General features: G+C 43.8%; 1 protein-coding gene across 1 annotated transcript in view; it reads right to left on the bottom strand.

Moving 5' to 3' along the window:
• Window positions 1-26,621, bottom strand: part of LOC126278200 (uncharacterized) — a 483,044-nt gene that overhangs the window by 161,206 nt on the left and 295,217 nt on the right. The window contains exons 5-6 of the mRNA XM_049978165.1: window positions 23,662-24,062; window positions 14,648-14,872 (exon numbers count right to left, since the gene is read on the bottom strand). Of these exons, the coding sequence (XP_049834122.1) occupies window positions 14,648-14,872; window positions 23,662-24,062 (626 nt within the window). The remainder of the gene's footprint in view (window positions 1-14,647; window positions 14,873-23,661; window positions 24,063-26,621) is intronic.

Raw genomic sequence — 26,621 nt, 5'->3', positions numbered from 1 at the left:
GGTACCCAGCTTTATAGAATTGATGTTCAGACTTGGAACTGCAGAATTTGCCTTTTTATTAGTGTTAATGTCATGACTTGCCATTAGACGACGGTACTGGTTTGGCGACGTAGCATGAAGTCGGGGGGGGGGGGGGGGGGGTTGTTTTGGGGAAGGAGACCAGACAGCGAGGTCATCGGTCTCATCGGATTAGGGAAGGATGGGGAAGGAAGTCGGCCGTGCCCTTTCAGAGGAACCATCCCGGCATTTGCCTGGAGCGATTTAGGGAAATCACGGAAAACCGAAATCAGGATGGCCGGACGCGGGATTGAACAGTCGTCCTCTCGAATGCGAGTCCAGTGTCTAACCACTGCGCTACCTCGCTCGGTCAGGAAGTCGGACCCCAAGAGCCACAGATATGAAGGAGGGAAGGAAGGTTGGTGAGGGGGAGTGTTAACGTCCCGTCGACATCGAATTCATTAGCGACGGAGCACAAGGAAATCGCCGTGCTCTTTCAAAGGAACCATCCCAGCATTTACGTGGAGCGATTTGGGGGATTCACGGAAAACCTAAATCTGGATGGTCGACGCGGATTTGAACCATCGTCCTCTCGAAAGCAAGTCCTCTGTCCTAACCTTGCGTTACCTCGCTCGGTGTCAAGGGTAAGCACGGTAAACCCACACGTTACTGTGATCTGCTTCTTCAAAATGTGATCCCTGCTCTACGTGAGGGAAGTGCTTTAGACTCAACTGTTTTGATGTTCAACTGAGCTTCACTTCACACTGCTGGTGAGGTCGTTCCGTAACACATTGGAAGAAAACCGAATCAGTGGCCGATCGTATCAAATCGCGTGGCCACCAAGGTCACCAGATCTGAACCAGTGTGGTTTCTGGCTGCGGGTATACCTGAAGGACAAGGGTTATCAGCGGGACACTTAACGCTCGTTGTTGAAGGTGAAAGACGAGCAAAGCGAGGGAAGTAGCCAACATTCCACCTCAGACATTTCAGGCGGCAGTATAGCAATCTCTAATGCGACTCCAGCCTGTCGTGGACGCAGATGGTCGTCACACTGTGCAACAATTGTAACGTGGAATGTAAACATGACACGCACTTAACATATTTTGCCCTCTCGTGTGGAAATTAAAATGTTACATTCAATGGTTGACTCGTATGTCGCTACAAATGTTTCAACAAAGCTTCATTGTCACGATCACTGGTTTTTCGTGGAGTAGCGAAAGATTTGTTGCAGCTACCCCGTACAGATGAGATGGAGGGTCGCGAGTCGTGCATCGATAGCTCACTCAGAAGGAACTCTTGTCTGGTTTAGAAGAATGGCAGCATTGGTATGAAAAGTGGAACTTCTTTGTTTTAGTAGACGTGCTTTGTTTACTCCAGATGAAGAAGAAGGGTCACTCTAGAATGGAAGTTAGTTTGTTTTTGCTCAGAGTGGAAATTGGTCATTTTACAGAAGAAATGTAGTAGTCCAAAGGGCGCGTTTTGACTGATCTAGAAAAGGAGACTTATCTGTGATAGAAGAGGTGTCTTGAATGAGATTTTCACTCTGCAGCGGAGTGTACACTGATATGAAACATCCTGGCAGATTAAATCTGTGTGCTGGACCGAGACTCGAACTCGGGATCTTTGCCTTTCTCGGGCAAGTGCTCTACCAACTGAGCTACTCAAGCACGACTCACGCCCCGTCCTCACAGCTTCACTTCTGCCAGTACCTCGTCTCCTATCTTCCAAACTTTACAGAAGCTCTCCTGCGAATCTCGTAGAACTAGCACTCCTCAAAGAAAGGACACTGCGGAGACATGGTTTAGCCACAGCCTTGGGGGATGTTTCGAGAATGAGATTTTCACTCTGCAACGGAGTGTGCGCTGATATGAAACTTCCTGGCAGATTAAAACTGTTTGCCGGACCGAGAATCTACATCTGTATACGTACTCCGGAAGTCACCTTACGGTGCGTGGTGTACCTCTTCTAGTCATATGTCCATCGTTCACTGGTAGTCTCGTAAAGTGGCAAGTGATTGAATACTACAGAAAACATCAGTATTTTCTTATTGATACCAGTTTTATGAAACTCTACTCAAAAATAATGTAATCCGGGACCAAATCGCTGTACGGGCATTACGAGTAGTCAATGCTAAAGGGTGAAAATTGTGGTTAAAAAACTGCTTTTCGTGTCAATTTGTTCGTTATCAGATAACTACAATCAGATAAAGGCTCATTACGTAGGTATAACCAGAAGATCAGCAGCTTTCTATATTTATTGTGTGCTATGAATGAATTGTTGTTAATTTTTTAATTTATTACTGTTACCGTAATTTCTTTTGCCTTATTTAATAGGAAATCAGACAAATCTTTAGTTTTTTGAAGCAAATGAAGCATTGTATTTCATTGCTACGTCACTTCGTATAATGTTTCTAGACTAGGGTTGATGCAATTCAACAGTGGAATACAACGGATGTTCGGGAACTACTGCTAAAACAGTCTTATTTAAAAATATATAAAATTTTGGTTTTGCTGCTTTGGATAATTAATATTTCGGTTATTTACTCGGTTATTAGTAAAAGGTAAAGAAAATAAAAACACCGTTAGAACAGAGACTAAAGAAATAACGAAAGATACCAGTTATTCAGAACTAAAATACCGGTATCGGTTTTTAAGGACAGTTTTTCCCATCCTTAGGCAGCATTCCGTCGATGGCTTCCCTGCGGAGTAGCATTCCACCTAGCCACATATGAACAGCTGCTACGGCTCTTCAAATACTTGGCCTGCGTGTACATGCAATCATTTTGTACTTGATGTAGCCATGTTGGCCCCTTTGTCATACGTTCGTTTCATTACATTAGTTATGATCGAAGGCTACGGAAGATTGTTTTCGACTATCGGAGAAGACTGACAGTGGCCGAACGACTAGCAACCAAATATTTTGTGTCAGCGACACGCCTACCCAACGATCACATGAAGGAGGTGTCTTATTGATTTCCATTCCTTTAACGGCCTTCAAGTAAATTTCTGGACACGGGGCACTGTTCTCAATTTGTTCTCCCACGGCTCCAAATCTCAGATTGTCGACATCTTATTATTTACTTATGTAACGTACGGCTACATCACAAAAAATTACGAAACTAATATCCAGGCCACGAATGGAGAAGACAGAGTTAGCTGCTGCGTATACAGGCATTGTCTCCTATAAATGCGATGCTTTGTTTCCTTGGTTGATGAAGTTTTCGGAATGGGGATGAAATTTTTAAGAAAATATTTCGTTTTATTAAAAACTGCTAAATCCATGAAAACTGGTATTTCGCTTCTCGGTTGAATATAAAGAAATACATGTTACGGGCTGCAAATTTCTGAAAGGCATGATTAACAAAAATCTTGGACTCCAGCTATCAGAATCGTTTTTGGATCAGAAATGCGTTCGGAAAATATCATACTTAAGATGCCTTAATTAGCGTGAAAAGTTTAGAAGGTTTTGCAATTTGTGAACTAAATCAAAGAAAGCTATTTAACAGTCACCACGACAGAATGACTTTATCGGAATTGTATAGAAAAGAAACGGCTCATTAATAAATTCATTTGTCAGTAGTCCTAATATGTGTAAATAAAATTATTCTTTTAATGTAATTAGTACGCAAACGTGAGTAAAGCGCCGGGTACTAAGCTAGTTTTTGAATATTGACCATCAGATATGTACTAGATAGATCGACAGAGGAAATAGAGGAGATACAAAGAGAGCAGCACGTTTCTTTACAGCTTCATTTAGTAAGCGCGAAAGTGTCACAGAGATGATCAACCAACACCACTGGCAGGCACTGCAAGTGAGGTGTTCTGCGTCACGGTATGATTTTCTGTTAAAGTTCCACGAGGGTATGTTCCTAGAAGACTCAATAAATTTAATGCATGCCCCTACGTATATCTCGCGGAAAGATCGTAAAGATAAAATTCGAGAGGTTCGAACTCACACGGAGGCTTACCGATAATCGTTCTTTCTGCGAATTATTCGCGACTGGAAAAGCAAAAGGGAAAAATGGGAAAAGTGTGAGGCGCCACACATTAGGAGGTGGTTTCTAGGGTATAGATTTAGATAAAGAAGTAGTACAGAAAGAAAATCATGTGATGAGATGTGGTTTCTTTAATTCAAGTACACTGCAAGCATAGTCTGAGGGTCTAGACGAGTAGCTACCTGTAAGAAACTGCGTTTGTGAAGGACAGATACATGTCAGTGAAGTGAACTCTGTACAAAAGTTAAGGCAAATGACAGTACCCAAATCATAATGATAACAGAACCAACTAATCATATCCTAGTCACGTTCAGTGGACGAAATTTTGAGTCAGGGAAGCGACGGCTGGTTTCAAGACCTCGTCGCACGTGGCTGGCCCTAAACCTGCTGAATAGTAGGGGAGTGTAGGTACGAACATACGCCATCACACCATACTCACACCTAGGGGCAGCAAAAGCAGGTGGATATCCCTAATTACTAGGGGGGGGGGGGGGGTGGTCACACCACACTTCACTTTACACCGTTTATGCTCATTTTACCTTACATTTTTGCCTGAGTGGGTGTGGATTCGACCATCAGAACCTGAAATTCTTAACAGTTTCAATAATTTCTCCGTTCTCACGCCATACAAATACTAATGGCGGGAAAATATCCAAAGTGTCCTTATCTTCCTACACGTTTTTCTTCACGAGATGACACTATGACGCTGTGATTATCGTAACAAAAAATATTTGTTATATTCAGTTGTGATTAGGCGAATGTAAAGCAATAGTTATCAACACAATAATTATCAATATAACAATCTCATAATTTTATTTTTGTGGGTTACTCTCTGTATGTTGTACACTGTTGTTCATCTTTGTATAGAAGCTGAGTCCTGATGATACCAACCGAGTTCTTGAGGCACTGCTCTTCCAATGCTAGTTTGCACTAGTAGTCTTTAAAAATAACTGCGTTAGGACGCCATGAAAGTGGTAGCAACAACGTGGACATTACGATAATATTCATTGATGATATCACTGTTAGGTCACTTAATGTTTTACTTGGTAATCATACGTTTCTGTACGAACACCCAGGCACTACGCGCACTTTCACTAACCAACAATAAACTGGCTGATACAGTTCATCTCACAAGATGGTTTTGGACAATGCTATTTTGATTAATTTTATTTAACTAGGATAGCAAAATTTTGAACACGCACATACTTCTATGCACAGAGGTGGCAAAAGTCATATGACGTCGGAACTCTTCTTTCACAGCATAGTGCAGCAGTAAGAAGTGGCTTGGACTCAACAAGTTACTGGAAGTCCCCTGCAGACATAATGAATCATGGTGCTGCTACAGCCGTCCATAATTGCGAAAGTGTTGCCGGTGGAGGATTCTCTGACCTCTAGATCATGTCCCATAAACGCTCGATGAGATTCATGATTGATGATCTAGGTGGCCAAATCATTTGCTCGAACTGTTCAGAATATTCTACGAGCAAATAACGAACTATTGTGGCCCGGTGGTATGGCGAAGTGTCATCCGTAACAAAATTCCATCGTTGTTTAGGAACGTGAAGTCTATGAATGGCTGTCAGTGGGATTCAAGTAGCTAACATAATCATTTTCAGTCAATGATCGGTTCAGTTGAAGCAGAGGACCCAGTGAATTCCATGTAAACACAGCCCCACACCATTACGGAGCCACCACAAGCTTGCAGAGTGCTTTGTTGACAACTTGGATCCATGGCTCTTGCAACTGAAATCGGGACTTCTCTGAATTGGCCACGATTTTCCCGTCCTCTAGAGTCCAACCAATACGGTAACGAGCCCAGGAGAGGCACTGCAGCGAAGGCACTTTGGTCGATCATCTGCAACCATAGCTAGTTAACGTCTGTATCCTAACGGATACGTTCGTCGTGTGTCCCTCATTGATTTCTACCGTATTTAAGCAGTTTTGCTTGTCTGTTAGCACTGACAACTCCATGCAGCCGCCACTGCTCTCGATCACTAGGTGAAAGCTGTCGACTACTGCATTTTCCGTAGTGAGTCATAATGCCTAAAATTTGGTAATCTCGACACACTCTTGACACTGTGGATCTCGGAATGCTGAATTGCCTGACTATTTCCGAAATGGAATGTCCCATGCGTCTAGCTCCAAATACAAATTCCGCATTCGAAGTCTGTTAATTGCCGTGGCGCGGCCATAATCACGTCGGAAACGTTTTCACATTACTCACCTGAGCACAAATGTCACATTCGTTAATGCGCTGCCCTTGTATATCTAGTGTATGTGGTAGTGCCACCATCTTTATACCTGCATGTCACTGTACCATGACTTTTGTTACCTCAGAGTATATAGTCATGTACACATCTATCGATTACAAAAGCGTCTGCATAGGCCGTTGAGATCAGTTTAATTAAAGATATTAATTAGTGATCAAGTACAAAGTCCTAACAAATGGAGGTAGAGATGACTTTTCAATGTGTTTCTATATAATTACTATAAATTACACAGAGCTTAGTTACTCAAATCAAAATTGTGAATGTCGATAGGATGGCTTGCGATCACTATCACAGTGTTAGTGGTGGTAATGATTCTAGAAACGGCCTATTACCTTTCAGAATATAGACTCTGGTAAAAGAATCTTGTCGATTTTGGAATAGCTACCACAGATGCGGTTACAAAAATCTTGTTTCGATGGAACTTACTGTTTGTTCTTGACAAAAACCTAAAGCATTTATTCACAGATTCGAACTTGTATCTTCACTGCGAGCAGCCAGTACCGCGCGTAACGGGACAGAAACAATTATATCAGAAGAATAACGGCGCTGCAAAGCTGAATAATGGAGATGGATTCAAAAGAAACTACCGAAACACGGCGTAATATGAGTTGTAAATGGTTACGTCCAGTTGCAATGAGAGAGATATGATGACGTGGTGTTAACGACGCTAGACGGAAATCTGCAGTCGAGGTTTGATGCGTGTGTGAGTGTGGCTGGTGTACCTCTTGACTGAGATGTACGCTTATCATCCAAGTAGAACGAGCATTTTATACGAGTGAAAAAAGGAAAAAAGGGCGAAGGTGGGATTAAGCCATGCGCATCATATCTTGCTTTGCTATCTCAGTCTACCAAAAGAACTTTTCCGTTTTTTATTTCCCAGCTATTCTAAATAGCTTTGCTATTGTTCTCGGAAATTGCGGAAGTGAATATTTTAGAGCGCAGATTGAATCTAAACGATCACAGAGAAGGTAATGTCTTACAAATTAATTGAGAAGCCTTTCAACAGTGGCAGGAATCTGCAGTTGGAGTGCCTCTTGATATACGATATCTCCGGAGAAATTACTCTTTCCTGAAAGCCTACATTTCGCTAACATGAATAGTGCTCTCTGGTTCTAGTATCCGATATTAACTATCAGGAAGCAACTGTAAGACTTTTCATTTCCTTGACTACCGTGTGCACATGACCGAGAGTGATAACTAGACTGACAAAAATTTTGACTTTAATTTACTTATCTGTACTACTAGCTTAGTTGAGCAATGTTTGCTTGTCTAGCTGAGGAGGTCTTCTGTGGACAATGAAGTTGAGGAAATAGGAAATAATAACGACCACCATTCAGTATCACTGTTTTCCTTCTGAAGAGGTAAAGGAAGTGCAGTCAACAAGAAAGGCACTACGCTTTCGTGATAAACATATTTAATGCGGAAACGTTTTGGCAATATTATTATTTTTCGATATTTAAGTGTTAGTTGGGTTGTAGTTAATATCTATAACTCCACACATTAAATTTGAGGGTTGTCGCGATAAGAGCTCCGTGATACAATCAACTTGATACCATGCCAAAATGAAAGTATCGACCATTGTCCCAGACGACCAGGTAAGATTAAACCAAATAACGCGTGGACTTGTGGGTTCTCAGCTGACTATGCACGGCTGGTCTACAGCGGCAAAGCCGAGTTAATCACCCTCGTCTCCATACACACTGTCTTCCTTGTCTGTATTAAGTCCTGCTCCAAATTTTTCCCTCCGTTACTCTTCAGCGTAGTTATTTACAATTGTTCCGAATGATTTGCATTTTCGAGACTGACAAATGGCACCTGTAAGGTGTAACGATAATGAAGGATCGGTTATGAACAGGCAAATTGAGATATGAGCAAAAACTAAGTAGAACGTCTACATATCTTTCAGAGAGAATTTGGTGTGTTCTGGAACTTCTGCTACAATCCTACAATACTACAAAGCGATTTGAAAGTTGAATGGTTCACCTACATTTTTTTTTTTTTGAAATCTGTTCCTCGTTGCTGGTTGTAATCCTATAAATGGGTTATCGAAATGACCTCATTGACAGTTTCACCTCTGCCATGGACATCACTGAGCACAACTAGGCTACACAGCATGGGCGAGATCTCCTGCGCAGGCAGATTAATAACGTGGCGTCGTACAGCGTCCTTGTCAAGTGAAGGACGCACAAGGGACGTTTGACTTATAATGGAGACTTGTAACAGTTGCATGGTATGGTAGTTCAAATGGCTCTGAGCACTATGGAACTCAACTGCTGTGGTCATTAGTCCCCTAGAACTTAGAACTACTTAAACCTACCTAACCTAAGGATATCACACACATCCATGCCCGAGGCAGGATTCGAACCTGCGACCGTAGCAGTCGCACGGTTCCGGATTGCGCGCCTAGAACCACGAGACCACCGCGGCCGGCGGTATGGTAGTCATCAGCTGGCTGTTCGACACGTTAATTGGTCCTTAGACGACTAAACAGACGATTGGCCTCGTAAATTGAGAATAACGTCGACACAAGCCAAGAAGGGGTGACCGATCACTCAGGTCTGTGGTCCTCATTCGTGATCAATCACTGTGTGAGACTGAAGTACAGAAATGATGATATGTGGCAGGTTCCCAGAGCATATTTTTAAAATTCCTTTGAAAGAGAACCAGTCCTCGCAAGTCAACATCCATGGACTCGATGCACTTACGATATGATCGGTGAATCCACTCGTACTCAGCATGATTGAGTGCAGCAACGCCTCATTTATAGACGGCCACCGAGACAGGAAGCAAGACATATCCCGAAGAGGAACCACTGGCAACTAAATCGAGTCGATGTTACATCGAGTTTGTAGTTTGGAGATTGTGACGTAAATGGCTGATTAATAGCATGTATTACAAAGATCAGTCACTCACAAGCACATCCATTGAAAAACAGTTTTTTTTTTCATTTGATAAGCACTACAATTACTTCTGTTTTGGGACTGTTTTAAGTCGCAGTGTTGTCGCCTGAATCATCAGTGGTAGTGAACGAAAGCGGTAACTCACACGCAGGTGTTCACTAGCTACTTGGAAAGTAACATTGTTTCAGACTTCGGGACGAATACGACAGTGTCTGCTTGTCTCTAGTTGGCGGGCTGAGAACGCTTACAGGGGAAGACTTGGTGCTAGGGAGGATTTTCGTAGCGCGCTGCAACCCTCGCCCCCCCTAGCGAGGATGAAATTCGAGGCTGACGACAATTATGTAGACAGATATAACAGTGAAACATCGCAGAAGATTAATCCAGATCCGGCAATAAATCTCTCCGAGTTAATCTACGAAGCGATGCGTCGTGTATTTCCTGCGCCGCCCCGCACTTTGCAAACAGTGAGTGAATTCCGCCACGGCGGCGAGTGGGACTCGGCGCGACCTCACTGAAGCTCCAAGGACTAGAAGGGAGGAACGTCTCAGAAGACTGTTGTTGTACGTAATAAAGAAAAAGTTTTGACAGTCAAGACATGCTCTTTGAATTTATTGCCAAGTGCTATCCAGCCAGTGCTTTTGGTAGCAATCTCATTTGCATCAGAGGAGCTATCCCGCGTTGCTTGCTACACTGATGGGCAAACACCAAAGAGTAGTTGTGCGATATAAGCGAAAGACGATGTCTATTCAAATTTCGCGGCAGTTGTACAGAATACGCTAGTAGCGCCACTATGTGGATGCAAATCAGATTTTCTTTAAGTATACAATGTAACGGTCGTGAGCGTCACTTATCTTTGAGATTGGACGTGGTGAGTAGGTGTTAGTCAAGAACGCCTTTAAAGAGACAAAGACGGCACTAAATTAGAACGAAGTCGTGTGACAGGGCTACGAGAAACTTGAAACGTCCCCTTAGAAAAATTTTACATGACTGTGCTTAAACTGACACACAATATTTTTAGCGCAACGCAATCTGACTTTCAAAAATCCCTACAAAAGAATGGCCCTGACTAACATTAACCTATACGTTTCACAAATCACTTACTTCACAAAAATCTTCGTTACTCGAACTACTGCAATACAGCAAGTGCCACTACTGCCAGCTAAATAAAAGATTCAAACTACTGATGGCACTAACTACTGATAGGCACAGATAGCAAAAGAAAGATTTTGATAGAGAACAAACAATGTATTTACCTTAATATTGTTCAAAAGTCATATTATATGTATCAGTTCACGACATCCAGTCTTACAAATGTACTGTCTCTGATGGACACACGTCCAGATCATCCGCTCTCAAAAATCCGCCATCTCACTTCCCACATCCACCACTGCTGGCGGCTCAACTCCAACTGCGCAACGCTACGCGCTGTTGACAGCAAACTGCCCAACACTACAATGGCGAATATTACTCCAACAATGCAAACCAACCACAGCCTTCACGCAGCACAGTCAGTGATTTTCATATAGAGCGCTACATGGCGTTACCAACATAAAAACCTAAACAGCCTACTTACAAACTGAATGTTCTTTCTGCGCTATTACAGAAAGACTTGGCAGCAATGTAACCACTGTGCATGATTGCTGGTAGCGGTGGTCCGAGAATATACCGAAGAAGACCGGACACCGGACGACGACGTGACACTACCGAGAGGGAGGATCATCATGTTCGGCGTATGGCTACGACGCATCATACAGCACCTGCAGCTGCATTTGAGAAGCAATTGGCACCAGAATGGTACAACGAACTATTTCAGATCAGTTACTTAAAGGACAGCTCTGAGCCAGAGGCTCTGTAGTGTGCATTTAACTGACCTCAAACCACGTCACTGGCGTCAAGCGGGAGCTCACAGGAGGACAAGATGGAAGTGTGTTGTGTTTTCTGCTGAAATCAGGGTCTGCCTCAATGTCAGTGATGACTGTGTGTTGGATAAAAGGGGACGGCAGTTGAGAGGCTGAAACCAACCTGTCAGCGTGCTAGACACACTGGATCTTGGTAATTCAAACTGTTGCGCTGCCAATCATGAACGGCATTCCAGGGGGGTGCATCCCAACAAGATAACGTCCGCCCAAATTCCACTATTGTAACCTAACATGCTCTACAGAGTATCAACATGTTGCCTTGGACTGCTCGATCGCCAGATCTGTCTCCAATCGCGAATGTGTGGGTCATCATTGGACGAAAACTGCGGCGTTATCCACAACCAGCATTGACCGACCAAGTGTGACTGGCATGGAACTCAACCCCACAAATTGAGATCTGGAACTTGTGTAACACATTGCATGCACGTTTGCCTGCTTGCACTAATCATTCGAATCCGGTTATTAATGCACCAGCATTCAGATTTGCGATGACTTATCTCACGCTTACATTAAACTGCAGTCTTACAATGTTGATCACTAAATAGGTTACCTGAACAAATGTACTCGAGGAATTTCGTTTCTCTATGTTAATTATTTTTTGGAGTTGTGATTTTCTACTGTCAGTGTATAGAATACAGAAGATGAGTGATTTTAGAACTGTTGTGATGCATGCCTGAAGTGTACATGTTCCACGTGAAGTATCAAGAACGGAGGGTGGGCCAAAATATGGTTAAATATTAATCCAGATGCTGGCAAAGACTGCAAGTTGCCCTATTGAATGTGCACCTGTGAAATGTCGTCAAATACGTTGCAAGTGTCGACTGTGGTCAAAACAGACCTTGTGGAGCTGTGAGTGTATGTTGGAACTAAGTGAATTCGAAAGTGGAGAAATAGTCGGTGCTCCTACGGTTGTTACTTCCCTAACCAAGGCGCAGAAGTGTTTGGTATTTCAAGAAGCTCCATATCGAAATTTATACCGCATACATGGAAAGCGGAAAGATGTCATCCGTTAAGTCACAATGCGAACGGAAGTATGTGTTGAGTGGTCGTGACGGACGGTCTTGCGAGATGGTTGTCACTCTAAACAGCTGCAAAAGTCACTGCAGGAGTGAACGTCGTACTTGTGAACCACGTCAACACCAAAACAACATGGAGATATCTTCATAAGCAGGAAATTATTGAACGAGCTGTAATTCCAAAATCACTCATCACCGGTGCACGTGTTCACTACAGGCACTGTAGCCGTGAAATGTGGACTATGTAACAATGGTCGGATGAGTCTTTTTCACACTAATATCTGGCCGTCTTTACGTCCCAAGAGCGTAAAATAATTAGGGATCAGTGATGATTTGGGTAGCCGTATCTTGACATCTGCTGGGCCAGATGAGTACTTAGCAAGGCCGCATTACTGTCAACGATTTAGAGATCATTTTGTCTGGTGAGATCCATCTCAAATTTGCTCCCCAATGGTGACGCCGTTTCCCAGGAGTACGCCTCCCCCCCCCCCCCCAACCCTATTCAAGCAGTTTACGTCGTATGTTGCTGAAGTGTCGCATCTCCCTGGCTACCACAGTCACCAGATTTCAATATTATTGAGCCTTTATATTTTGCTTTGCAGAGAGGAGTCCTTGATCGCTGTCCACCTCCACCATCGTTCATTGTACTTGCCACTATTTTGCAGGAACGCTGGTATGAGATCCCTTGAAAATCATATAGGACCTGTACAGGGTGTTAGAAAAAGGTTCGGCAAAACTTTCAGGAAACATTCCTCACACACAATAAAAGAAAATATGTTATGTGGACATGTGTCCGGAAACGCTTATTTTTCATGTTAGAGCTCATTTTATTACTTCTCTTCAAATCACATTAATCATGGAATGGAAACACACAGAAACAGAACGTACCAGCGTGACTTGAAACACTTTGTTACAGGAAATGTTCAAAATGTCCTCCGTTAGCGAGGATACATGCACCCACCCTCCGTAGCATGGAATCCCTGATGCGCTGATACAGCCCTGGAGAATGGCGTATTGTATCACAGACGTCCACAATACGAGCACAAAGAGTCTCTACATTTAGTAACGGGGTTGCGTAGACAAGAGCTTTCAAATGCCCCCATAAATGAAAGTCAAGAGGGTTGAGGCCAGGAGAACGTGGAGGCCATGGAATTGGTCCGCCTCTACCAATCCATCGGTCACCGAATCTGTTGTTGAGAAGCGTACGAACACTTCGACTGAAATGTGCAGGAGCTCCATCGAGCATGAGCCACATGTTTTGTCGTACTTGTAAAGGCGCATGTTCTAGCAGCACAGGTGGAGTATCCCGCATGAAATCATGATAACATGCTCCATTGAGCGTAGGTGGAAGAACATGGGGCACAATCAAGACATCACCAACAATGCCTTCCCAAACGTTCACAGAAAATCTGTGTTGGTGACGTGATTGCACAATTGCGTGCGGATTCTCGTCAGCCCACACATGTTGATTGTGAAAATTTACAATTTGATCAATTTGGGATGAAGCCTCATCCGTAAAGAGAACATTTGCACTGAAATGAGGATTGACACATTTTTAGATGAACCATTCGCAGAAGTGCACCCGTGAAGGCCAATCAGCTGCTAATAGTGCCTGCACACGCTGTACATGGTGCGGAAACAACTGGTTCTCCCGTAGCACTCGTCAACGTTACCGTGTACAGCAGCAACCTCTCTGACGCTGACATTAGGGTTATCGTCAACTGCACGAAGAATTGTCTCGTCCATTGCAGGTGTCCTCGTCGTTCTAGGTCTTCCCCAGTCGCGAGTCATAGGCTGGAATGTTCCGTGCTCCCTAAGACGCCGATCAATTGCTTCGAACGTCTTCCTGTCGAGACACCTCCGTTATGGAAATCTGTCTCGATACAAACGTACCGCGCCACGGCTATTGCCCCGTGCTAATCCATACATCAAAAGGGCATCTGCCAACTCCGCATTTGTACACATTGCACGGACTGCAAAACCACGTTCGTGATGAACACTAACCTGTTGATGCTACGTACTGATGTGCTTGATGCTAGTTCTGTAGAGCAATGAGTCCCATGTCAACACAAGCACCGAAGTCAACATTACCTTCCTTCAATTGGGCCAACTGGCGGTGAATCGAGGAAGTACAGTACATACTGACGAAACTAAAATGAGCTCTGACATGGAAATTAAGCGTTTCCGGACACATGACCACATAACATCTTCTCTTTATTTGTGTGTGAGGAATGTTTCCTGAAAGTTTGGCCGTACCTTTTTGTAACACCCTGTATATCTCCATTTCGAGATGACTGGAAGTTGCTTTGAATGCCAATGGTTTCCCTATAACGTATCAGGTATGGTGACGTGTTGTTGACCTATCCCCTAGGTCCCTAAACAGCACTGTCATGTCCTTGACTGCAATGTCGAACGGGTTTGATTCGTGAAAGTGGATAACTTCGGGATTGTGAGAATTCCGAGACACGTACTTGGGCTTTTCTGTGTTCAGGGGGGAGGAGCGCTCGTGAAGTGGCCAGAGGACGTGCTGGCTGCAGGGTAGGCGACCTACCTGCACGTCCAGCTGGAAGCCATGCAGCGGCAGCGGCGGCGGCGGCTGCTGCAGGAAGGTGCCGTAGGGCGCGGTGGAGAACTGCACCAGCAGCTCGGGCCCGCTGCTCACGGCTTCAGGCACCGGCTCGCCGCCCCCGCAGAAGCGCAGCAGCACCGGGTCGCGCGTCGTGTAGCCGTCGTACACCGTCACGTAGTCCTGCACCTCGTCGCACTCCGACCACACCTGCCGGCCACGGCCGCGTCACAGCACCGTGAAGAGATCACATTTTCCACAGTTCTCGGTTCACAACACACTTTTGCGAGTATTTCTGGATACTGGCCATTAACTTTTTACTAAGTATCACCCTGGCTGAAAATTAAAAGAAAGGAAGATGTTAGTCTTTAATATAACGACTATTTTTTTCTCGCGAAATGTAAGATACAGTGAAAGTCCGAAATGTTTTTTTGCATCGCTTAGCTGCACACTTCTTTACTTAGTCACCACTCTGACTTAGAAATTTGTTGTAGCATGGTACTAACTTTACAATGCCCTCATCATAGAAGGTAGCTTCATGTGCTTTCCGCCAATTCTCTACTCTCGCCTGCGGCCGGTTGTCTGTCAAAATGCTGTCCTCATAGCAACCCATTAATGTGAGCAAGAAGATGAAAATCGGAGGGTGCCAAGCTCAGGCTGTGCGGTTGACGTTTTAGAGCTTCCGATCAAAAATTCCGCAAGGTCTTCTTTGTTGCAGCTGCAGTGTGCAGCGGAGCAGATGTGTGGGGTTTCGGTTGTGCTGCTTAGCGTACCCCAGAGATGCCGTAGCCCTACAGAGAAGGTTCAAAATGGCTCTGAGCGCTATGGGACTTAACATCTGAGGTCATCAGTCCCCCATAACTTAGAAAAACTTAAACCTAACCTACCCAAGGACAGCACACACATCCACGCCTGAGGCAGGATTTGAACCTGTGACCACAGCAGTCGCGCGATTCCGGACTGAAGCACCTAGAACAGCTCGGCCACCACGGGCGGCCTACAGAGAAGGTAAGAGCCCCAACTGAAGGCTCAATTATGAAATACACAGATATGGCAAGTGGCTGTTTAGTGATTAAAGAAAGAACGTGGAAAAGTATCTACACACACCTGTAATGTCGCCAGTGTGCACGATGAAAGAAAATAGTATATTGTTACGAAATTATAATGTTGCACAAATGGAAATGTCTTATTGAATGATAATTACTAGGGATCGCCTAATAAGTACGAAAATATTGGTGCTGCACCACAGACGAATACGTTAATGAGAGGAAGGATCGCCCATAGCAGAAACAAGAGGTCACTGAAGCAATCAGCTACATTATCATAAAGCATCAAAATCTGAATTACCCATTGACACACGCAAATGAGCAGTTAGTAAATGGATAAGGAATGATAGTTGATAAACTTAATCTTGGCCTGGCTGGGTAACCACGATAAAGGCTTAATTATGAGAGTAATACACAGATATGGCAAGTGACTGCAAGACTGTTTAGTGATTAAAGAAAGAATGTGGTAAAGTACAAACACCTGTAACGCCACCAGTGTGCACGATGAAAGAAAATAGCTATCTGCAAAACGTTAGAACTGTGCAGTTAGCTCCTGATGGGCGATTGCAGTGCCAGCCCATTCTTAAAACGCTCATGCACCGTGGATGCAGAGATGGCGTCAGTAATGGTTGGAGACACTGAGTCCAGCTCGTCCTCTGTACTCAGTACTAAGGTCGAGACATGCCACTACATGTCAGCAACCCTCGACTAGCAACGAGTCTGCCATCTTCGTACCTCCAGCAGCAGGTATCCTCTATCTTAACACTGCAAACTTGGCTGTTTCTGCCAAAGCGGGAATCTCGCTGCCAATAGTGGCAGACATTGCGAGATGAGTCCAGTAAAAATTATGCAACAAGTTTAAAGAAACCTCTTCTCGTGCGGATTTTGTTGTTATTAAACGATGGTGCTAAGGTGTGGGAGGTCAGGAAACCTCTCCCACTCCATGATATGATTCTGGAACTATCAAAAAGGAAGGCTTACAAATAGACACAAACGAGGTGTAGGGGTGGGCGAATCGAATTCCGTTCCTGGCTACCTTAGCTGGGAATCAGTCTTCAGCTGTTACATTTTTAGGATGCTTCTCCCTGTCCATTAAAGTAAACTTCTCTTTCCAGTCAGCTTCGAAGCTTTCAGTTCTGCAGAAAAATAACGACCATCCCTGTAATGAAAGTGAAGGTAAAAGCTATTAGCTAGGCAGTGACTGGTAGTACTGAATATTGTCTCCAGTTACGATACACTGTAAGAGCGTGAGTACGCTGACCAAAAGGGGATGAGCATATAATATCGTCAAATATGGTATGTGAAAGCTTTGGGACAAAGCTTCCATGTAACAACTTTGACAAAGAAGGACGATGCCTGATGACAAATTTCCTCTACACTTTTCTGAATTGCCCATCATAGTTGTTCGATGATAGACGATTTTCTCGAATAGCCTGATCCACCCGCAGAACAACATCGTCTGTTGACATTCTATTCCTTCCCTGATTACCCGCTTCATGAATGTCTGTGCATCCTGCTTCAAAGATCCTGCGCCATTACTGCACTTTGCTGTTAGGCTTGACAGTTACGTTACGTGGGCTGCATGAAATAGGGTGGAACTCCTCAACATGAAGAAATCGAATGATAGCATGCACTTCACACTTTGGCGGGAGACTATTGTTCTACGCTTCTTAGATGCTCACTGTGCACTCAGAACTGAAAAGTGCAATGGGATACAATGGACGGGCATACTAGAGACACCGAACAACACGTTGCATGAGGCTTCATCGGATGTTCACTGTGGTTTTAATTTCGCAACCAATCAGACCTTCAAAAAATAAAAAAATAAACCCCCGTGTTACCCATGTAACTAAGATACAGTAAATTTAATTTTCTTGTCTAGCTACGTCACCTGATATGCTACATGTATTAGAGTCTAGCAAAATCCTCAGAACTCATTAAGAATGTGATAATAATATCTTTTCCAAAGAAGGGAGCTGCTGACATGTGTGAATATTACCGAATTAGTTTAATAAGTGATGGTTGCGAAATACCGACACTAATTCTCACAGATGAATGGGGAAAATGACAATAGCCAACCCCGGGGGAGATCAGTTTGGATTCTGGAGAAGTGTAGGAACACATTAGGTAATAACTACTTATCGTTTATATCATTTATAATAATGTTGACTCGATTACACTCTTTGATATTTTGAAAGTATCAGAGATAAAATTAGAGAGCGGAACGTTATTTGCACTTCTGCAGAAACCAGCCTTCTGTTATAAATGTCAAAGAAAATAAAAGCAAAGTAGTACTTCCGAAGGAAGTAAGAAGTGATTGTTCTCAATCAATGAAGTGATGTAACCTGCACTCTGGGTAAGCAGTAAGTGAATACAACCAGAAATTTAGAAAAGGGTACTGGGATAAGAAATCAAAACTTGCAGTTTCTGTATTATGGGACTTGGAGCATATATTATGACACAGTAGGACGTTATGCAGAGAATTAGTAGACAGTATGCTGCTTGATATTTTATTTTTGTATACAAGCGTATTTCTGATTTGTTACCATCATCAGTACATCTGCAAATAATCGCATTTATTAATATTTTACATAACATATAATTTATAAAGGTTTTTTTATATTAAATGTTTGACTCACGTCCTGTCGTTGTAAATGGACATACCGTAAGTCAACTTTGAGTAAACTATTGGTTACTGCTGTCCGTAGTTGTTGGCTGGAACATATTTTCAGTAACGTTTTAAAGTTCTTCGGTGATTTGATGTTTCTCGATTATTATAATACATTTTTTATTATTTTGTCTGTCTTTGAAATTCAAGTTTTACAGCTATTTGCTTACTCGGAGATATTTGTTTTGTTGTGGGTCGTGTGCCTATGGAACTGTTACTGATGTGAAACTTCCTGGCAGATTAAAACTGTGTGCCCGACCGAGACTCGAACTCGGGACCTTTGCCTTTCGCGGGCAAGTGCTCTACCATCTGAGCTACCGAAGCACGACTCACGCCCGGTACTCACAGCTTTACTTCTGCCAGTACCTCGTCTTCTACCTTCCAAACTTTACAGAAGCTCTCCTGCGAACCTTGCAGAACTAGCACTCCTGAAAGAAAGGATATTGCGAAGACATGGCTTAGCCCCAGCCTGGGGGATGTTTCCAGAATGAGATTTTCACTCTGCAGCGGAGTGTGCGCTGATATGAAACTTCCTGGCAGATTAAAACTGTGTGTCCGACCGAGACTCGAACTCGGGAGCACTTGCCCGCGAAAGGCAAAGGTCCCGAGTACGAGTCTCGGTCGGACACACAGTTTTAATCTGCCAGGAAGTTTCATATCAGCGCACACTCCGCTTCAGAGTGAAAATCTCATTCTGTTACTGATGTGTTTCTAATCATTGGTGTTTTGGTTATCCGTTATACCAATATATACAATTTAAATTTTTTTTAACTGTGAGCGCTTGAAATAGCTTTGCTTAATATACGTTCGCACAAAGGATTATCCCGAAGATATACTGAATGAACAAAACGATTTCAAGGATACTCAGTTTAAAAAAAAATTACTGAAATTTCATATAGGGATAACGGATAACCAAAACACAAAAGATTACAAACACATCCATAAAATTTCCATAAATACACGACTCGCAACAACATAAATATCTCTGAGTATACAACTAGCTGTAAAACTTGAATTTCAACGATTGTCACAATAATAAAAAAAATGTATTATAATATAAATGCAACATAAAATCATCGAACAACTTTAAAAACGTTACTGAAAAATTTTAACAGCCGACAACTACGGACAGCAGCAATTGTTTTCTCAGAGTTAACATACGTCCGTTTACAACGTCAGGACGTTAGTACAGCATCCAACACAAATAATCTTTATTCAGGCTTAGCATTAGTAAAACCGACAAACGCACGGACAGATTAACTGTAAATTGAGGAAAAAGGTTCTATGAACGTATATCCTGAAATGCATCGTTGCGACGGTAGACGGCGCTGCAAATGAAAGTTCCTCTGACCATCTGACGTGTGTTCCTCGTACGTTTTCGGATGTGTGATTGACGTGGCGTACGGAGCAGCAGAATGAACCGACATTCCTGTCAGGAACAAGCCGGGATGGGTTTGAGTACGGACAAGCAGGTGGAAACGATCGAGAGGCAGCATGGCTATACCAAAACAAGTACCCTCACAGACATCACGCACATAACACAACATTTCTAGCTCTTTTTTGGGTCCTTTCGGACAGACGAATGTACAGGAATGCGCGTACACCAGATTTGGAGGCTCTACGGGATATTGAGACGAACTCTAGTGCAAGCAACAGGCAGCGGTTCCCCAACTTGATGTAAGCAAAGGTACTGTTATGTGTAAAATATGGTGTATCAGTCTTCGATCGCTATTCTTTATTTTCAATTACCGGTTTCGGGCTAGCTTCCCATCTTCATATCATATATTGTAGTTACAGAGTAACTTGTCCGTACAGAACACTCGGTTCGCTGTCATATTGTAGTTACAGAGTAACTTGTCCGTACAGACCACTCGGTTCGCTGTGACTTAGCGAACCGAGTGTTCAGTGCGGACAAGTTACTCTGTAACTACAATATATGATCTGAAGATGGGCAGCTAGCCCGAAACCGGTAAATGAAAATAAAGAATAGCGATCGAAGACTGAAAGGCCATATTTTATTTAATGAACGATCGCGGAATTCCCATTGAGACAATCATGTCTAGTTTTGATGATACTTTTATATGTATCCTGCATGACAACCGCTGCTATCCCTATCACCTGCAACTACTACAAGGGTTATCACCTGCGGTTTCCCTCCACAGGTAGGATTTTGTCAATGGATTTTTCACCAGAGCATCACAATTACGGAATTTGTCATCAATCCTCTTTACTGACGTGTGAACGCGCGCATTGCATACCTTGGGGGCCACTTTGAACACCTGTTGTGACGTGGCTGCGTTACAGCTTTTTACTGTGTTCCCGGACGATTTAGTGTAGATGCAAGTACATCATCCATTTCCAGACACATGTTCAAAGGACCTTTTTTCCTCCATTTCCAGTCAGAATCCGTCACCGCAGTTTGTCCGTTTTATTATTGTTTACCATGTACAGTGTGTAAAATATAAATACATGCGACTGTTTGCAGATGTACTGACGAAGCTAATAAAGCCGAAATAAGCATATGTATAAACGTAAAATATCAGACAATATACTATCTAACAAATCTCTGCATGAAACTTAGAAGTTCGCTGACGAAATGGTAATTGTGTCAGAGATGTGAGAAGAATTGGAAGAGTATTCTAATGGAATCTATATCTACATCTACGTGTTTACTCTGCTATTCACAATAAAGTGCCACTCTCGAACTGCGTGCGGGAAAAACGAGCACATTAATTTTTCTGTATGAGCCCAGATTTCTCTTATTTTATCTAACATTTTAGGTGGGTGCCACCAGAATGTTTTCTCAATCGGAGGAGAAAAATGGTGATTGAAATCTTGTCGCAACAAGACAGGCCTTTGTTGTAATACGAGGGTTGGAACTTTTAATAGTGGCAACTATTAAATAGATACTTGTTTCAAAGTTTTACTGACCTTCAAAGTAGTCACCAGCATTGTGTATAACTCACTGCAAGCGATGTGGAAGTCGTAAGATACTCTTAGAAGTGCCAGTTGTGTTGACAGTTGGAGAGGCTCGGTCTATTGCCCGACGAATTTGTAGGAGTTCTGAAGCGAATGCCGTGGAGTGTTTCCTTCGGCTTAGAGATTAAGTTGAACTCACGAGGGCTAAAGTCAGGGGAGTGCAGTAGGTGGTATAGCACTTAGCAGTCACATCAGTCAAACAAATCAATAACAGCTTGCACTGTACATGCTTGAGCGTTGTCCTGGAAAATGATGGTCAGGTCCTGCAGAAAGTGTCACCACCGCTGTCTCTATCTGTTCATTTTTCGAACAGAAAGCTACGACCAGTGAGAGACTCTTTCTGCAGGGCCTGACCATCATATTGCAGGACAATCCTCAAGCATGTACAGTGCAAGCTATTACTGATTTGTTTGATTGATGGGGCTGCACCACGTACAGGACTCCTCTGACTTAAGCCCTTATGTTTTCAACTCGATTTCTAAACTGAAGGAAACACTTTACGGCATTCGCTTCAGAACTGCTACAAATTCGCCGGGCAACAGAACGCGCTGCTCGAACTGTCAACACAACTGGCACTGCTAAGAGTATCCTGCGACTCCCACATCGCTGGCAACGGGTTATACACAATGCTGGTGACTACTTTGAAGATCAGTAAAACTTTGAAACAAGTATCTATTTTTTACGAGCTGTAAATAAATAGTTGCTACTATTAAAGTTCCAACCCTCGTAATTGCCACTCCAATCACGTATCATGTCTGTGGCAGTATCTCCCGCATTTCGCGATAATACAAAACGAACTGCCCTTCTTTGAACTTTTTCGATGTCAGCCGTCAGTCCCGCCTGATGCGGATCCCACACCGCACAACAAAGTGTTCTACCAATGAATCGCAGTCTATGGTTTGCTTTACCCCCAATATTATCTATGTGGTCGTTCCAGTTTAGATTATTTGTAATTATAATCCCTAAGTATTTAGTTAAATTTACAGCCTTCAGATTTGTGTACTTGTCGCGTAATCGAAATTTAGCGGATTTCTTTTAGTACTCATGTGAATAACTGCACATTTCTTTTTATTTAGGGTCAGTTATCACTTTTCGAACCATACAGATGTCTTACATAAATAGTTTTGCAATTCATTTTGGTCATCTGATGACTTTACAAGACAGTAAATGACAGCATCATCTGCAAAGAATCTAAGACGGCTACTCAGATTGTCTCCTATGTTGTTAATATACCGGGTGATCAAAAAATCAGTACAAATTTGAAAACTGAATGAATCACTGAATAAGGTAGATAGAGAGGCACAAATTGACACACATGCTTGGAATGACATGGGGTTTTATTAGAACCAAAAAATACAAAGTTCAAAAAATGTGCGACAGATGGCGCTTCATCTGATCAAAATGGCAATAATTAGCATATCAAAGTAAGACAAAGCAATGATGATGTTGTTTACAGGAAATGCTCGATATGTCCACCATCATCCGTCAATAGTAGCTGTAGTCGAGGAATAATGTTGTGAACAGCACTGTAAAGCATGTCCGGAGTTATCGGGAGGCATTGGCGTCGGATGTTGTCTTTCAACATCCGTAGAGATGTCGGTCGATCACGATACACTTGCGACTTCAGGTAACCCCAAAGCCAATAATCGCTCGGACAGAGGTCTTGGGACCCGGGAGGCCAAGCATGACGAAAGTGGCGGTTGAGCACACGATCATCACCAAACGACGCGCGCAAGAGATCTTTCACGCGTCTAGCAACATGGAGTGATTTTTTCGGTTCTAGTAAAACCCCATGTCATTCCAACCATGTGTGTCAATTTTTACCCCTCTATCTACATTATTCCGTGGTTTATTAAGTTTTCAAATTTATACAGACTTTTTGATCACCCAGTAGATCAGGAACAATCGAGAGCCTATAACACTTCCTCAGGGAACGCCGGATATTACTTCTGACGTTCCGCCCATTACCACGAACTGTGGCCTTTCTGACAGGAAATCACGAATACTGTCGTAAAACTGAGGCGATTTTCCATAGGCAAACAGTTTGGCTAGAAGACGCTTTTGTGATCAACAGCAATAAAAATAAAACAACGATAATGGAACGTAATGTAAGTAATTGAGACTGCACTTTCACCAATTAGATTACGAAATAAGACACTAAAAGTGGGATATGACTTTTGCTTTTTCGACAGCAAAAAACTGGCGGTGGTCGAAGAGGACTACTGATACCAAGGAAAGCGTTTGTGAAGAAAGGAACTTTGTTCAACGGGTAATACGAATTTAATTGTTTTCCTCTGTGGATGTACCTTGAGTCGTCGGTCGTGCTGGGAGCGGTCGGAGGCGGCGCCGGAGGCGAGCCCGGAGCCGGGGGCGGCGGCGGCGGGGGGCGCGGCGACGCCGGAGCCGTCGCCGATGCGCGGCTGCCCGCTGAGGTGGCTGCTGCGGATCGCGACGAGCTGGCCGCGCGGCTGCCGCACGGCGATGAGCGCGTGCTGGCCCGGCGGCGCCTCGTGCTGGCGCACGGCGTAGTAGCAGGTGGCGTTGCGCGGGTACACGCCCGGCCAGTTGGGGGACTGCAGCCGGCACGGCCGCCGCGAGCACTCGCTGAAGAGGCGCGAGCACGACGTGCCCGCCATCAGCTCGCCCAGGTGGAAGCCCGCCTCCGGCTCGCCGGCGCCGCCCTCGCTCTCGTTGTGCCGGCCCGGGCCTGCGGGCGTCGACACCGACGCTTCACAGTGGCGTCAGGAGAAAATGTTTTTTATTTTAGGGATGGAGGACGTACGGCGTCAAGATCGTACATGAAATCTTCTTCGTTTGACCGATTACCGCTTTCAGCCAACACTGTAGTCGTCTTCATATCATAAAACATTCTTGATCAGAATGAAAATTAAATCAAGACCTTAAGTTGTCGACAGGCGTTGATATACCTCAACGGGACCAGTCGAAAATGTGTGCCCCGACGGGGACTCGAACCCGGGATCTCCTGCTTACATGACAGACTCTCTATCCATCTGACCCACCGAGGGCAAAGAGAATAGTGCGATTGCAGGGATTTATCCCTTGCACGCTCCCCAACTTAATGTCCACACACTACATTCGTAGAGCCCCTGCCCACTACACTCATTACTCGTGGCAGACAATCTTACGGAGTCCCCTAAGAGTTCTGACAATGCATCTCCATTCAGCACAGAAGAAGAAGGTCAATGGCCGATTAGCCTCAACTATATGAAGATGGTATCTGTTCTTTCGGACATGTCCGAAAGAACAGATACCATCTTCATATTCATGATTAGTGTCGGTGCCATTAGGGCTACAAATGGTTCAAATGACTCTGAGATCTATGGGACTTAACTTCTGAGGTCATCAGTCCCCTAGAACTGAGAACTACTTATACCTAACTAACCTAATGACATCACACACATCCATACCCGAGGCAGGGTTCGAACCTGCGACCGTAGCAGTCACTCGGTTCCGGCCTACAACCGCTTGGCCAACGCGGCCGGCTCTGCTGCTTTCGGCTGCTACTGGAAACAAGTGACTGTTGATAAAGTCCGCTCGTAGTAGCAGCCAAAACGTTGGTGTATTAGTTATACAAGGTGTTTAAGAAAAAGCGTTACATATTCCTAAAGGACGACTGGTCAAAACTAGAATAAAAGTTCATACAACGAAGTCAGGTAACCAATACCGGTTGAGATACGGGCTGTTGATTACATGTAGCTCGTAGCATGCATTTTATTTACAGATGAGGCAGAATTTACAAGAGAATTCATAGTAAATTACCACAATACCAATACGTGGGCAGATGCAAATCAATCATAGACGTCAGGCAGCAAGATCGTTTAGGTACCAGTGTATAGGCAGGAACTTCGCTTTCTAACAGAGAGATGGTCTAAAATGGTTAAAAGGCTCTGAGCACTATGGCACTTAACATCTGATATCATGAGTCCCCTACAAGTTAGCTCTACTTAAACCTAAGTAACCCAAGGACATCACACACATCCATGCCCGGGGCAGGATTCGAACCTACGACCGTAGCGGTGGCGCCGTTCGAGACTTAAGCGCCTACAACCGCTCGGCTACACAGGCAGGAAACAGAGAGATGGGAATGAGAGGAGAGACTGGTCTATATCTCTACAGGTATTGGTTTGCAGACACGGGAACTCCTCTTCTAGTTCCGACCAATACTACCTACTTCAGGCCCGCATCTCGTGGTCGTGCGGTAGCGTTCAAGCGTCCCACGCTAGGATTCCCGGGTTCGATTCCCGGCGGGGTCAAGGATTTTCTCTGCCTCGTGATGGCTGGGTGTTGTGTGATGTCCTTAGGTTAGTTAGGTTTAAGTAGTTCTAAGTTCTAGGGGACTGATGACCATAGATGTTAAGTCCCATAGTGCTCAGAGCCATTTGAACCTACTTCAGGAATATTTGATACCTTTTTTTTAAACACCTTGTATATCACGTAGTCAAACATCTAAAATGATTTTACTGAAGTGGAGTCCAGTCGTCGGTCTACGCTCTAGTATCTTGAACAATTCTTGATGGGTAGAGGCCGGCCGGAGTGGCCGTGCGGTTCTGGGCGCTACAGTTTGGAACCGCGAGACGCTACGGTCGCCGGTTCGAATCCTGCCTCGGACAAGGATGTGTGTGATGTCCTTAGGTTAGTTAGGTTGAAGTAGTTCTAAGTTCTGGGGGACTCATGACCTCAGAAGTTGAGTCCCATAGTGCTCAGAGCCATTTGAACCATTTGATGGGTATAGTTTCGACAGCAGATAAATTCAGTTTAAAGTGTAGATGCGTCCAATTTTACTCCTACAAAATTAACGAGGATGCTAGAGTTAGTAACAACAAAAAACTTCAGTCAAATAACAAACACAAGTTAACACATATAACATACATCAGTTTTTAACCTTTCAAAACTTTGACCAATCTAATTCTGGCTGGTATCGATTTCACTGATGCTGAAGTAAGTTATTTAAACAAGCTGTAACATATTTATCCTAGCCGCTACCGTCACCCCGTCCGCTGCATGCTGTAGATACCAAAGTTGGTTTATGCTATTCGGGATAAGGTGGGTGTTGTCGATCATAGAGGTCCTATATCAGAATTTTGGTAATTGTTCTAAATGTATTGTGGGCCGGCATTGTTATGCTTATTTCACCGGCGGGCAATTTGGTGCAATTGGCATATTTCATCACCTACTGTAAATTTAAAGCTCCTGTATAAAAACAGGTCTTTATTGAAAAGTGCTACTAGCTGGGGCACAAAATGAC

Source organism: Schistocerca gregaria, chromosome 1, assembly GCF_023897955.1.
Source record: "Schistocerca gregaria isolate iqSchGreg1 chromosome 1, iqSchGreg1.2, whole genome shotgun sequence".
Lineage (NCBI taxonomy): Eukaryota > Metazoa > Arthropoda > Insecta > Orthoptera > Acrididae > Schistocerca > Schistocerca gregaria.
The sequence above is the reverse complement of the archived record's forward strand: the minus strand, read 5'-3'. Positions and strand labels throughout refer to the sequence as shown.